This window comes from Camelus bactrianus, chromosome 12 (assembly GCF_048773025.1).
Source record: "Camelus bactrianus isolate YW-2024 breed Bactrian camel chromosome 12, ASM4877302v1, whole genome shotgun sequence".
Lineage (NCBI taxonomy): Eukaryota > Metazoa > Chordata > Mammalia > Artiodactyla > Camelidae > Camelus > Camelus bactrianus.
The window spans coordinates 14,572,611-14,587,280 of NC_133550.1; the positions used below are offsets into that span (position 1 = coordinate 14,572,611).

At 51.0% G+C, this 14,670-nt stretch overlaps 1 protein-coding gene across 1 annotated transcript; it reads left to right on the forward strand.

Moving 5' to 3' along the window:
• Nucleotides 1-2,736: 2,736 nt before the first annotated feature.
• On the forward strand, nt 2,737-13,832 carry KRT72 (keratin 72). The gene is made up of 9 exons (XM_010964471.3): nt 2,737-3,267; nt 4,734-4,948; nt 7,448-7,508; nt 7,882-7,977; nt 8,750-8,914; nt 9,502-9,627; nt 11,582-11,802; nt 12,436-12,470; nt 13,233-13,832. The coding sequence occupies exons 1-9, from the start codon at nt 2,806-2,808 to the stop codon at nt 13,421-13,423; spliced, it is 1,572 nt and encodes a 523-aa protein (XP_010962773.3). The 5' UTR covers nt 2,737-2,805; the 3' UTR covers nt 13,424-13,832.
• Nucleotides 13,833-14,670: the final 838 nt, after the last annotated feature.

Sequence of the window (14,670 nt, forward strand, 5' to 3'; positions counted from 1 at the left end):
GGATTCAGATAATTAACACTGATGGCCTCCAAGGGCAAGCCTGGAAATCTTAGTGGCTTAATTGAACACAAAAGAGTGTTTTTCACTCACAGTGCAAGGCAGGTTGAGGCAGCTCTCCTACGTGGTTCTCCCAATGGATGTCTCAGGAACCTAGACTCTCCTGTCTTGCAGCCCTGACACTTGGAACACACCGCCTCCAAGGTTACTGGGACAGAGAAAAAGACAGATGGAGGTGGCACGTGGGCTGTGAACTGCCTCGCCCTACTCGTGACACACTTCAATGCCATTCGCACTCAATTGGCCAATGTGACCCCATGCCCCAGCCAAAGCCCAAAGGAGGCCAGGAAATGAGGAGGAACCAAGGGCACTTGGTGAGACTGATGGTCTCTGGCATAACCTTCAGTGAAGGCACTTGACATCAGTCACTGCCAGAATTCTTTCTCCCTTGGGTAGTGCTGGGGTGCTGCTGGCACATGCCCTCCAGTCCATGCAAACAACCCCTCTTTGGTTCTGACAGTGGAACTGGGGCATATTGCCATAAACTAGACCGGGCTGCACATACACTTATACTTGGATCTCCTTCATGCTTTAAAGGAGATACTGTACGTCTGTTTGGATTAGGGATATTTAGTTTATCTAACAGCAAAATGGAGATAACTTGTTCAATGTTTCTTAAAGTCTATTCCTTGAAACCCTAGTTCTTATATTTGGTCAAGGAGGGGGCTGTATGGTCAAAAGTTATGGAAAGCATTGAGGTTTTTGTTTGTTTGTTTGTTTACAAAAACAGTACTTTAGGGGAAAGGGTATAGTTCAAATGGTAGAGTATATACCCAGCATGCATGAGGTCCTGGGTTCAATCCCCAGTACCTCATCTAAGCATAAATAAATAAATACACCTAATTACCTCCCCTTCATAAAACAAACAAAAAACCAAAAAACAAAACCCAGTACTTTAATTACTGACACTAGCATCAGCCTTCTTCTCCTTTCTTTTCTAGTTTTCTTTTTTTTTAACCAGGTTACCAGTAAGGGGGGGGTGTATAATACAGGGATGGGAGGTGGGAGGCGCAAGCTATTGGGTGTAAGGGAGGCTCACCCAGCCACACTGACACTGTCTCTCCCCTCTCCAGAGAGAATGGACTATAGTATCTCCTCTTAGGCAGCTCAGAGAGTCCACCCTCTTTCTCACGCGGGACACCCCAGACTCTTCTATCTGTTGATCTGTGGCCGGCGCCATCTCCATCACTCACCAATGCCCACCACCCCCAGCCTTATTCCCCGTGGGGTGAACACTTTGGCTGTTAATACACCCTATGATTGGTTCAGTGGAGGCTGTGTCAGTCATTTACCCCCAGGCACCAGCTGGCTACCCCATTAGGGCCCTAGGAAGTCCAGGCTCCACACTATAACCTAGGGCACAGCATGAGCCCCATCCTGAGCACCAGCCTGTTTCACATTCAGCCTGAATGTCCCTGGTGCCAAGGCCTGGGATGAGCCCCAGGAGAGCAGGGGAGGAAAGAGTTAATCAGAGGGACCTGCCAATCTGATGGAGGAGTGGGACACCTGCCCAGGACTCAGATGAACTGAGATATAAGAGTGATGAACTAGAACCCCACCTGGATGCCGTATAGGTCGTGGCTGCTTCTAACAGAAGAGAATTGAAGGCAACTTAGGTTTGAGAAAAGGAAATTGGGTTAGATGGAAGAAGATATTCTTGAGCTTATATGAAATCAGTTTCTAGAATTGAGCTGTAGACTCAGTTCAGGCTGGAGGAGTCTCCCTTGGCTTTTCTTAATGCGTTCCTGACAACCCGTCACATTTGGATCCAGAATCAGAGATGCCAGGGCAGCAAATGTCTTGACCAGACGTTCCTTGATTGGATGAATGACCCTCCTCTGCTTTTAGGAAAAAACTGGACAAAATATAAAACCGAAACCAAAAGAAAAAAGAAAAGGAAAAAAATCCAATCTTAAAACCTCAGGAAAGACCACTGTCCCAAAGCTTTTCCTGTGCCATCTTCCCAGGCCGCCCTCCTCCCTGTATGCTAGCTAGTATCTCCCCAACTCTGGTTCCAGAAATGCTTCTCTGGAGAAAGCTTTCAGCTCTGGCCCCAAATCACCCCCCAGCACTTGTGACCAGAAATCTCACTGGCCTTATCTGTCTCTGGGTCCCGCCTCCCCCAACAGAATGAGAAGTCACTGCAGATGGGCTGGAAGTCTTTACCCTCAGAACTTCCTTCCAGCACTCAGGACAGAGACATCTTCATCCAGAGGCCTGGAGAAGCAGCAGCGGACAGGCTAAGAAAGTTTCTCTGGAATATTCTTGACTGTGTTCATGTCCTGAAGCAGAGCCAGCCTGGGCATCCACTCCCCTGTTACCACCTCACCCCCACCCCGCAAACACACATACCCAGAGAGGCCAGACCTACTGAGAGCTTCCACCAGAGATCTGGGCAGTGATCATCCCCGTAATTGCAGGGCAGCAAGGGGAGATAAGGTAGTCAAATTACCATGATGCAGGAGGTAAGCAAAGCAAATGCAGGGTTCTGGGCCATTTTATAGGGGATTCATGGGAAGTTCAGGGTGGAAGAGACAAAAATCTCAGAGAGGAGATGGTAATTTCCTCAATGAAGAATCCAAGAGGGCCCATGTGGCCTAAAAGGTGTTCCCCACCTACAAATTAGGCTGACTCCCGCCAGGCCCCGCGCTCCAGCTATTTAAGGGGCGAGCGTGGACCGACAGCCCAGCCGCTCTCTGCGCCCTCGCCTGTCTCCCGCGCCGCCCATCAGTCCGCGACCTCCCAGCCATGAGCCGCCAGCTGCATCTTTACCAGGGCGGAGAGCGCCTGGCTTTCAGCGGCTGCTCCGCCGTCATCTTGGGCCGGGTCAGCAGCAGCTCTGCTTCCTTCCGGCCTGGCGTCAAGGGCACGGCCACCTTCGGCAGCCGGAGCCTCTTCAGCCCGGGGAGCTGCCGGCGCCTGGCCCTGAGCACCGCTGCCGGGCGGGGCGGCTCTGCGCTGGGTGCCTGCGCCGCGGCCAGGGGACACGGCCGTCTGGGCGGCCTCGTGGGCACCGTCTTTGGCAGCACCGGGCTGGGGCCCGCGTGTCCATCCGTGTGCCCGCCCAGCGGCATCCCTCAAGTCACCGTCAACAAGAGCCTCCTGGCCCCGCTCAATGTGGAGCTGGACCCTGAGATCCAAAAGGTGCGCGCGCTGGAGCGGGAGCAGATCAAGGCGCTGAACAACAAGTTTGCCTCCTTCATCGACAAGGTGGGTCCTGGAGCCGCTGCTTGTCCCTGCATTGGTGACCAGTGTACATGGGGTCTCCCTCTGCCACTGACCGGGGTGTGGGAACTTGGGTGAGTTAGATAACCTCTCTGAGCTTCCCTTTCCTTTTCTGTAAAATGGGTGGCTCTAACCCCGCAGGGTTGTCATAAGGACAAACCAGATGTTTCTAAGGTGTTTAGAACTGTGCCTGGCACACCCTCCCTGTAAAGGGGAGTTTTGTTCCTTCTTTGCAGGAGCGGACCCCGGGAAGGGAGAGGGATGTTTCAGGGGCAGGAAATGGTGGAATGGGCCATCTGAGGGTCTCCATATGAGACAGAGAGATAGGGACACACATCCAGGACAGAGGGTGTCCCAGGACATGATGCTTGGTGGCTGGGGAAGACTTGGAAGATAGGAAGTGGGATAAGGATGTTAGCTGGGGAGGCTTCTAGTGGAGGTGAGAGGAAAGGGCCAGAACATTGAAGGGGGTGCTGAGGGGAGAAGACTTGGAAGGACGGCCTGTCAAATTACATGTGTGTGTGATGTAGGTGTGCGTGTGCCCAGAACTTGAGGTAACAGGGAAGATGGCTCTGGAGATTCAGACTCAGTGACCCAACGAATGGGAGGAGACAAAGACTGGGCTTCTTGTCTCTGCCCGGGAAGGTCTAGACCATGAGTGATAGAGGATGTAATACACTAACGGCAACTGACATCCGTCAGTGCCTGGGTGAGTCCCAAGTGGTTCTCATTCATCAATGCACCACCTGTGATTCAATTATCATTCTGCCTTGCAGTGAAGAAACCGAGGCAGAGAGAGGCCAAGCAATGTGCCCGGTCACTAGAACAGGCAGCAGTAGCCTGTGTCCCTCATGCCTATGCTTGGGAAAAGGAAGTAAGAGGGTTGGTGGAGAGATGGCGGGAGTGGAGAAAACATAGCCAAAGAGATTGGCGAGAAGAGGGATGCTGGTAAGTAGCAGAGGGCTGAGAGTTATTCAGGACAAAAATGTGAAACCTTCAATCAAGTATAAAGGAAACTGATAAAAGATGTGATAATCTGCTTCAGAAACCAAAGAAACAAACTGAGAGCTAATTAGGCTGTAAGAGAGAACATACTCACCACCAAAGTGACTTTCCCATGCCATTCCCCAGGCCCTGCTTCCTTGCTTCTCCTTTCCCTTCACTCTGAAACCACCAGCATTAATAGTAAAAGAAGCTGCCTCAATCACATGTTAAGTCATGGTAGTGGATGATAGCATTGCCTAAGTCCACCTTTTAGACTGGGTCTTATTTCTTGTCTTATAGACAAGATGGGCATGTCCCCCTGGCTGAATCCACTCTGATGAACCTTGCTCTTTCCCGCCCTTCACTCCAGGACAACGGCATCAGATTTCTGGGGCCCTGTCCCCACCCTTGAGAGGAAACAGCATTGGAGGAGGGGATTTGGGGCTATGATCGCCTTTGGGTTCCAGGTGCGGTTCCTGGAGCAGCAGAACCAGGTACTGGAAACCAAGTGGGAGCTGCTGCAGCAGCTGGACCTGAACAACTGTAAGAACCACCTGGAGCACGTCTTTGAGGGCTACACCAGCAACCTGCGGAAGCAGCTGGAGGTGCTGTCCGGGGACAGGGTGAGGCTGGACTCGGAGCTGAGGAGCGTGCGGGACGTGGTGGAGGACTACAAGAAGAGGTGAGCGGGGAGGCAGAGAAACACCACTGGGGGGTCTTGAGTACAGATGAGGTTATGATTTGGAGCCAGAATTTTTGCCTTCTTGGATCTTTTGCTGATACCATTGCCACTTCCTTTCCTGTAGGGGAGGGAGAGAGATATGGACAGAATGAGACTTAGGAAGAGAAAAGATCTACCCAAAATGGTGCTCCAAGTTGCCTAGGAAATGTGCTCAATTTTTAACATTGTAAATGGAGGAATGGAGGGGAAGAGAATTGTCTCAAAACCAGATGGGTAACCCAAATGGCTTTACACCTCTCCTTGAATGAGGTGTTCCATGGGAATTCCTGGAATGTGAGACATCCTTCCAATCCTAGAACAAATCTTCAAGCTAAGCAAAAACGAGTTTGTAAAACTTTTTTTTTTCACGATGAGGCATATCTGTGCTGCTGAATCCCACCATTAAAGAGAACAATTGAGGTTATACTTGGAACTAGAGATGGTTTCTCCCTCCAAGTTAAGCCAACGAGGTGCGAGTGGTGCATCTAGGCTCAGTGTGATCTGCTATTTTGGGGGTTTGCTTCCAGGTGCCAGGATTTCTAGGGACAGATGACTTCTTCCACGAGGGAGTAGAGATGGTCAGAACTGAGCTCTTTGTCTTGATCCACGCTCAATCGGCTTGTCCAGCCCTATGCTGAAGTCCCCTCAAACCTGGACTCTGGCCTGAGCCCTACACGGAAAGCCTGAGGGAGGAGGAGACATGGGCCCAGAGCTCTGAAAGCACACAGATTGTGGGGACAGGCTTAAAGAACACCTCCAGAGAGCCCCCACTTTTTACTTGTGTGTACACACTCAAACACAGTTTCCAAAACCTTAGCTCATTCAATTTATAGAAAACATTTGCTTAATTGAAAAAGCCAGCTTTCATCGTCAAACCAGAGAGGTTAAGAGCTGCTTTCTATCAGAAAAAGTTTGGCTTCACTTCTAAATACAAAGAAAAATATAAACATGTACTTCTGGGGACTATTTTCAAATCCATCAGCAATAAACTTAGGATGACCTCTTGTACAGTAGGTTATTGAAAACATTAAAGATTAAAGTGATGGAGACTTAATATAATTAATACATCTACTTATGTTCTAAAACAAGATAAATCAATATGTACTTTGTCAGGGTTTAACTTTTAATTAGCTTTGTAATGTATTTTTAAAATTAGAAGCTATTTATAAAGTTGATAGTAATAAAAATGCATTGCTTTTCTTTGTAAATGCTGTATGTGTGTACTGAACTCTGATATTTGGTTTCTAGAAGTAAATAATGGAAAGTTATTTATAGCATACGAAGGTCATTAATTTTGAGAGCCATCATGATCAAACTTTTTCTACGTATTTTATGAAATAGAAAGATATAAATTGTTAAAAGCTAATTGGTCTGCAAGTAGCATATATACTTTTATTTCTGTTAATAGGAGGAATATAATATGATAAAGTAAGATAATGTGATAATGTAAGATAATATGAGATAAAGAGTGACTGTAATAGAAACAACTATTTCCTAGTATAATTTGATAAAAAGTTTTCAATTATCTTTTGAATAACACACAAAGCGCCTGAGATAAATCCTGTAAACTATGTTCTGAGTGTTTTATCCAGGGAACCTAGAAAAATCTGACAGTCTCAGAAAATGTTCCAGTCACATTTTATTTTATTTATTTATTTTTTAAATTGAAGTATAGTCAGTTGCAATGTGTCAATTTCTGGTGTACAGCACAGTGTCCCAGTCATGCATATACATGCATACACATGCATACATTCGTTTTCATTCCAGTCGCATTTGAAATAACCCACTTCATGAAACTGTACTACTTCAACCATTCAACAAATTTTTTCTTTCTTTCTTGGCAACCAGTGCCTTAGGAAGGAGTAAAAGCTGGAAAGAATCGCTCATGTTAAAGTACACGCAAAAAGCTCTTTTCTAGCATGACTTATTTCTTTCCAATGCTCTCTTCCATTTGTTCTCACAAATGTCCTGTAATATGCTTTTTCACAATAGTGAGGGATGGAATAGTGAGGTCTTTAAGGGCAATGATCAATACTCTTACCTCTTCCCAAGCTAGAATATCTGTGTATTGAGACCGTCCCATTCCCTTCTGTCTGAATGTATTTCTAAGACCTTGCTTTACCTGGCACAGAACTCTGTCAGAAACAGGTAGAACATACAGCTTGAAGGTGGGGATAGTGTTCTGTTTGGTGCCTGGGAGGTTTTGCCCCCTGGGCTAAGGCACATGGTGAGGCCCAGGCAGATACATTTCAGGGTAGGCTGCCTGTCAACAAAGGAGCTGGACATTGATTCCCTGAAGCCTGTTCTTCCCATCCCCTTTAGGAAGGCTCTGCGTGCCCCATTTGTAGACCACTGCCCCACAGCTGTGGGCACAGAGGCGTTCACTGACTGCTCAGGCAGTGTCTGCAGAATGGAACTATCCCAGTGGCAATGCTGTCTCCTTTCTCTCACCCGACACAGGTACGAGGTGGAGATTAACAGACGCACAGCTGCTGAGAACGAGTTTGTAGTGCTCAAGAAGGTAAGAGTGGAGCAGGAAGGGCTGGAAGAAGCCAGAAGCTACCTCAGTGCCCAGGACAGTGCTGTTCGTCGGCTGAGGGAAGGGACCTTATGGGTCACTTAGTCCCTTGGGCAGGGGCGACTAGAATTGTAATTGCCCACTCTTCTCCAAGTCCCTTCCCTGGGATGGAGCTGCTCCCAGATCCTTCCAGACCCAGGCACTGGCCATACTTCTGGTGCAGCCATTGCCCTGCTCATTGGTTGGTTTTGCTCTCAGGGATTGGGCCTCCCATTGAAGCATGGGGTGGGGGAGTGGAGAGAGCAGGGAACCTAGGGCTCCTGGTGGCAGGAGGGAGGATACAGGGAGGCAGCTGGCCCCTCTCTGTCTTCCCCAGGACGTGGACGCAGCCTACATGAACAAGGCTGAGCTCCAGGCCAAGGTGGATGCCTTGACAGAGGAGATCAAATTCTTCAAGTGCCTCTATGAAGGGGTAAGGACATCCCTGACCTCTCTGGGGTGCCCTGCTCCTCTTATAAGTAGCTTCTGGCCCTTGGCTTGGACGGTTGTGTGGACCAAAGGTTGGCAGAGGGACCTTTGGACTCAGTGCACCTGCCATTTGCTGAGGCCCTACTATGTGCTGAGCAGTGGGGTAGGCTCAGAGGAGAATGTGATGGAGAAGAAACGATTCCTGTCTCCAGAAATCCGCAGCCTGGCAGGGAAACAGCATGTAGGGAGCTTTAGGAGAGCAGTGGAAGGAATGGTGAGTTCTGCCTGAGCTGTCAGAGAAGGGTCCTGGAGAAAGCTGTGCAAGGTGTCCGAGGTGCTGGGAAGGGCACGATGCCCTGGCCTGAAGGAGCAGAGCAAGGGGAGATCTGGAGGCCAGAGCTGCGCTGAAGCATGAGAGGCCCGGAGAAGGGGAGGTTGTTGGCGACTTCGTAGAGGATGCTGAGTGCCACGTAAGGAGTTCAGACTGATTCCACAGGTGAAGGGTGGCCATTGCTGCAGAGGGAGTGGACTAGGGTGGGAGCAGCCCTGAGTGCACAATGGAGAGGGCGGTCCCACGCTAGGGCCGGGAGCTGCATGCATTCATCTCAAACCCGTGGGCACTGGCACTCCAAGGATCTGCTGAAGGCAGAGTTCAAATGCCAAGGAAGGGCAGGAAGGGGCGGGGAGGTGGGAGTGGATTTGCCAGGGAGGATCCAGAGAAGATCCCCCCTCATGAGAACCCTTTAACTGGCTCTACTCCCCTAACTGTCCCCCAGGAGATCTCTCAGATCCAGTCCCACATCAGCGACACATCTGTTGTCCTGTCCATGGACAACAACCGGGACCTGGACCTGGACAGCATCATCACTGAGGTCCGCGCCCAGTACGAGGAGATCGCCCTGAAGAGCAAGGCCGAGGCCGAGGCGCTGTACCAGACCAAGGTGGGCCGAGTGCCAGGTGTGCCGAGGCCCAGTGACCACAGCTGCCCCCTGCTGTCGTGTGTGCATGCTCACATGCAGGTGCTTCTGTGTGTGCGTGCACTTTCGGCTGGGCAGGGACTTCCTTCCTCTTGGAGCTGGGCCTTGTGGAAATGCCTTCCTGTGATCCTGAGAGATCAACCATAGTCTTGGCATGTGTTGGGGACATATAGGGGTTTAGCCCTTCCCCTGCCATGGCCCTTGATGACAGCTGAGGCCACATAAGCCACAACCCTGATAAGATTCTGGTGCTGTTTTTGTGGCTAATCCACCTATCTCAGCTTTTCTTCTGTTTCCAGTTTTGTTGAAGTGAGGACAGGAAATTCAAACTCCACCTAGGCTCGCACATTTGACAATTGGGGTACCTGTTGACCTGGGGCAGGGCCTGCCTACCCAGAAGGAAAGGGCTGTCTTCCCGCCCCCCCTTCTCTTGCGCCTGCGCAGCTTGGATAAAGAGAACTGCATGCGGTCCCCCTCCCCCTCCTGGAAAACCCTTAGTGGGTGAATTCTCAACCGTCCTGTGCTCCTCGTCTCTGACCCCCCAACCTCAGATCCAGGAGCTGCAGGTCACGGCCGGCCAGCATGGGGATGACCTCAAACTCACCAAGGCTGAGATCTCAGATCTCAACCGGCTGATCCAGAGGCTCCGCTCGGAGATCGGGAACGTGAAGAAGCAGGTGGGTTGGATGAAATGAGTTCACTCCTAGGGTTTGTTGAGCACCAATCAGTATGAGACCAACTATGGAGAAAAGGCAGACAAAGGTCCTCCTTCGGGAGTTTACAATTAGGGACGAGGGAGCAGTCGGGACTCCTAAGGAAGGATGAAGCCCCCCGCTCTGGACAGCTCGTGCCGTGAGTGCTGTAGGGCTCCAGGGGGCTCTGGCTGAGTGAGGACTGGAGTGGGGCCTCCTCGAGCAGGTGGGGTTACACCAGGGTGGATTTTAGGAAAAAGCTGGGAAGGAAGAGCCTCTCAGGCTAGACGTGGCCCAGGGGCTGTGCTCTGGGTTTGCCTTTCCTGGTGGTCGTGCTGTGGGGGCGCTACACCACATGCCGCCCACGGGAGCACATTACTGGGGCCGTACCTGTGATTCCGAAGCAAGCAAACCCATGAGTTTCCCAGAGTTTGTGGAGACCGGTGCAAGGATTTAGGGTCTCAGCTTCCTGGGCAATCAAGTCATCCATCTCCTTGCCCTTCCCCTGTACCACTCCCTCTCTGTGTGCCACACACACATACGCACACACCTTCCTCCTCAGTGCAGTAGGCTCAAGGCAGTGCAAAGAAATAAGAGCAGATTAATTAAGAACCTCTGGTGTTTTTATTTAATCAAATTCTGCATAAGTGAAAGAAAATCACAAGATGTTTGAAGCTACCTTTGGTACCCAATCACCGTATTTCACCATATGTATCTGCTAAAATGCTACATGGTCACGGCTGGGTGAGCTTATGACCAGCAAGCGACTTTTTGCGATGAGAATGCCGCTGTGCTTTGGAGGTCAGGGGAGATGTCCTCCGCGGGGGAGCCAGCGGGAGTCACTCTCGATGCTCGGTCCCCAGGGCAGCTCCTCTTGGGGGCTCACAAGACCCAAGCTTCCGGAGTCCCCCAGGTTCACCTGCAGGGTCTGGGTCAGTGCAGGACAGAGGACAGGTTGGCTGAATTCAGGTCGTAGAGCTTACTGCCGCCGCCTTGAATACTTAGATCCCCGCAGCCCTGAGGATGGAACTTGCTTTTTGATGGTTAGGAAGCTGGGTTTTAGGTGTTTCTGCTGAGGCTGTGAGCCACTCCCCAAACCACTATGGGTGCTTGCACGGCTGGGGGCCTGCCTGGAAGAGGAGGGTGGCATGGGCTGGATAACAGTCAAAGATTCCATCTGGCCTTGGGATCAGCTGCGCTCCTTGGGGTGAAGCAGATTTGACTTCAGAAGAAGGGGACACACCGGAAAAAGAAGCCAATACTTTGATCCCACCAAAACTTTAGTCCAGTGACCAGAACACACACCCAAGACTGAAAGACTCTAGAAACACCTTCCTCTCCCCAGATTTCAGGTGGACGCATCGCTGCACCCCACCTGCAGTTTCCTTCTGCAAGCAACACCTAACAGCGATGTTTGTAAACTTATAAAACGTGTCAGTTATGCAAAAGTATCTTTTAAGGCTGTGCCTGGTGGCATGATCCTCTGGGGATTTTAGAGGCCAGATTCTCAATGTGGTAGCTTTATTGGACAGACCTTTTATTAATAGGCACTTTATTGGTCCCCAGGTTTTTTTTTTTCCCCACAATTTACTGTATCTCCCAAGACAACCTTCACACTGTGGGGCAGAATTAAAGCTAGTGACCCAGAAACTTTGCATGGTAGGCGTTAGAATCTTACAGTCGAGGTTACAGACCAGGAGGGAGGGTGGGGCCAGGCTCCCAGGTCGCCACCTTCTCCGTCCCTCCGTCCCTCCTCTCTCCCGAGGAAGGACACTCCACCTTCACATGCAGAATTCACCTCTAGTGATGTCCAAAGGTGGAGAAACCAGGAGGACCTCAAAGCATTTACTGTCAGTCAGGACCTAATGAGGGGAGGTCTTCTGAGCAGATTCTCAGCATTGTGCTCTGACCCAAAGCACTGAATCCATTTGCTCCTCAGTGTTCCAACCTGGAGATGGCCATCGCCGACGCTGAGCAGAGGGGCGACTGTGCCCTGAAGGACGCCCGGGCCAAGCTCGATGAGCTAGAGGCTGCCCTGCATCAGTCCAAGGAGGAGCTGGCTCGGATGCTGCGGGAGTACCAGGAGCTGATGAGCACCAAGCTGGCCCTGGACGTGGAGATCGCCACCTACCGCAAGCTGCTGGAGGGCGAGGAGTGCCGGTGAGGGTCGGAGGGTATCTATTGTCTGGAGCGTCCTCTCTGTGCTTTAGTAGGGAGGTTGAAGGCAAACAGTTTGGTTTTGTTCAGGTCCTACTGAGATAAAATCTTATAGAGAATGGTCTTGAAATGGTGCAGTAAGAAAGAGCAAAGTTAGACTGCAAGAGGGACTGGATTGTAAAAATCCCAAGGTGGTAGGAGAGGAATTAGAGAAATTAGTAAATAGAACATTCCTAACCCCTCATGATGCATTCTTAAGGGGGGACAGGGCAAAATGGCCTCCAAGAGTCACCCAAGTTCAAGGTTACTCCCAAAAAGCCTAAGTCCCAGTGACGATGTGAGCTCATTCCTCTTGATCGTCTAAGACCAATGACATAACTGGCCAGAAGCAGAGGCACAATTATCCCACGTATCAGATAATCCCAAAGCCACTTTGATGGAGAGCTGCCTCCTTGTAGCCCATATTCTTGAGAGGTTTCTTGAGAGGTCCCCCTGGGGTGTTTGGGAAGAAAGGAGGCTGGGCTGGCGTGGGAGGTGGTACGTCCGAGAAGAGAGGCTGATTCACAGAGGTGATTCCCTAGATCAATGGGGTGATGGTTTATGGAGGGTTTATCTGCTTTTCTTCTCCCTCTTCAGGATGTCTGGTGAATATCCAAATTCCGTGAGCATCTGTGAGTATCTGCAGGATGCTGGTTCTACTCTTGTCCCCGACCAGAAGTCTGTCTCTCTAATTCCACGACACCAAAGAGAAGTCAGAATAACAGAATAACAGAGTGGGTTCAGGGGAGCCTTAGGGACACAGAGAGGGCTGGCTTTAGTAACCAAAGAGGAAAATAATATCATGAAATATAAAAGTGTAACCTATAGAAAGATCAAGTGACACCCAACAGGATATAATCCAAAGGTCTGTTGTGAGAATGATGCCTAATGACTCCAAGCTATTTTTGTTGAGGCCAGTCCATAGAAAAGGCACTCGATTGCAGTAAGAGGGATTGAGGGGCGCCTGAAAGGGTGAATGATGAAAAGGCAGAAATAACCTCCTCCAGAGTGAAAAGCTGGAGTCAGTGCAGGGGAGGTGCTCTACTGTGAGAGGCAGGGATACTCCCAGCAGCCCATTCTTCAGCAGCAGCATCAGAAGGCCTCTGTGAAGTGCCTTTCTTCATCTGGCCCTGCCCGGGGGCAACTTCGCTGACAGAGCCTGCTAATGCTTACAGCCCAATATTGACAGATTGACACAGATGAGTTAGGGAAAGATCAAACACGTGGGACCAAGTACATGAAAAATGACTCGTGCTGATGCAGATCTCTTACTAAACTAAAAATAGCCAATGGAGAATGTGTTGTCATGTGAAGCCACCCCAAGGGAGAACTAAGGGAGAAGTCAGGATGCCCCAAGAGGCTGACCGGGCTGGGTCTTCTCTCGACCGTTGCAGCTGTCATCAGCAACAACAGCCCCGGGGCAGGAGGGCCTGGCTTCAGCGTGGGCTTTGGCACCTCAAGTGGTTACAGCTACAAAGCCTCGGCGGTGGACGTCAAAACCAAAGGAAGCTGCGGAAGCGAGTTCAAGGCTCTCCCTGTTAAAACCTCGGGCGGCAGCTGTGCAACCAAAAAGGCCTCGAGATGAAGGACAGGCGATGGCTGGCTCTGTGAGCACAGAGCTGCAGACTCCATCCGTTTCCTCCCGCTGTCCTCATCTCCTCCCCTGGGTCCCCTTCCCAAGTCAGGAAAGCGCTTCTTCTGTAACCACAATCCCAGTCCCACCCCCTCTTCCTGTTGTCCTCAGCCGGGCGGTGCTCTGGTGCAGGAGGTCCAGCCGTGGGCTCTCTTGGTGAGCTCTCCTCCTCGATCACCTTTCAATGGGTCCCTGCCTCCAATGCAGAGATAACACACATACCCAGGATGCTTCCCTGTGGCCAGGGGTCAGCCCCTCCGTACCTGTGCCTTTCTGTGTCTTCACAGCCAAGGGGCTCTCATTGTCCTCTGACTGGGGTCATGTCTAGGTCCTGCTTCCCCCACAATAAATGGTCAATGCCAGTGGATTCTGTGTGCTGTCGAATCTGTTGCCAGGGATGTCGACATCTGAGCTGCCCTGTCCAACTTTTCTTGGCCCAGCTTTTGCTTCCTTCAGGGTCCCTGGCCTGACACGGATCTTTGCCGTCTGCTCCTGGCCAGGTAGGCATTGGGTGACAGCTGCTCCTTGTAAACTGACGCGCCTCCGGACAGGCTTGGGGTTTCCAGCGCACCGAGGCACCTATCCACAACGGCCTGCAAGACAGGAGCTATCATCCCCGACACCAAGGGGCTCAGGCCGCTGAGATCAAGGAGCCGTCACCCAGGACTGTCAGGCGTTCGAGCTTCAGAGTGGCCTCCTGTTCCCCTTCTCAAAAGCTCCCACAGTGTCCCACCCCGCCTGCCTCCTGTTGCCAGAGCGATCACTCCTTTTTCCTTTCCTCCTGACTCTCCTGCCTACCCACCACCCGGTCCTGTTCCCCTACACCGGCCCTGCCTTCCTCTTTTTCCGGCCAGTTCCTTCCCACTATACGTTGGAGGCCTGCACGTTCACCTCGTGGGTCTGTGCCTGTCATGTCTGCGGAGCAGTGGCTCACTGCACCAGGCTTTAGCGAGCGGGCCACGGCTCCGGCCCTGGGAAGACTGGAGCAAGCAAGCAGGTGCACACAGCCTGTCCTCACAGAGCTCCCAGTCTCTACGTTAGAGAGTAAAACTAAGCAACCAGCAAAGAGACGCATGACACACTGTCAAGTAGTGATGACGGCTGTGAGACAGATTAAGTGGATTAAGAAGGGTGCTCTTTGAAGCGCATGCGTGTTTCTGTAAGACTGTTTTCTCAGGAGCATTTAGCACCATTGCCTT

Coding starts and splice junctions, on each gene's coding strand:
- KRT72 (XM_010964471.3), top strand. CDS start 2,806: ATGAGCCGCCAGCTGCATCTTTACCAGGGCGGAGAGCGCCTGGCTTTC. Junction 7,978..8,749: donor TCAAGTGCCTCTATGAAGGG/GTAAGGACATCC, acceptor ACTGTCCCCCAG/GAGATCTCTCAGATCCAGTC. Junction 8,915..9,501: donor AGGCGCTGTACCAGACCAAG/GTGGGCCGAGTG, acceptor CCCCAACCTCAG/ATCCAGGAGCTGCAGGTCAC.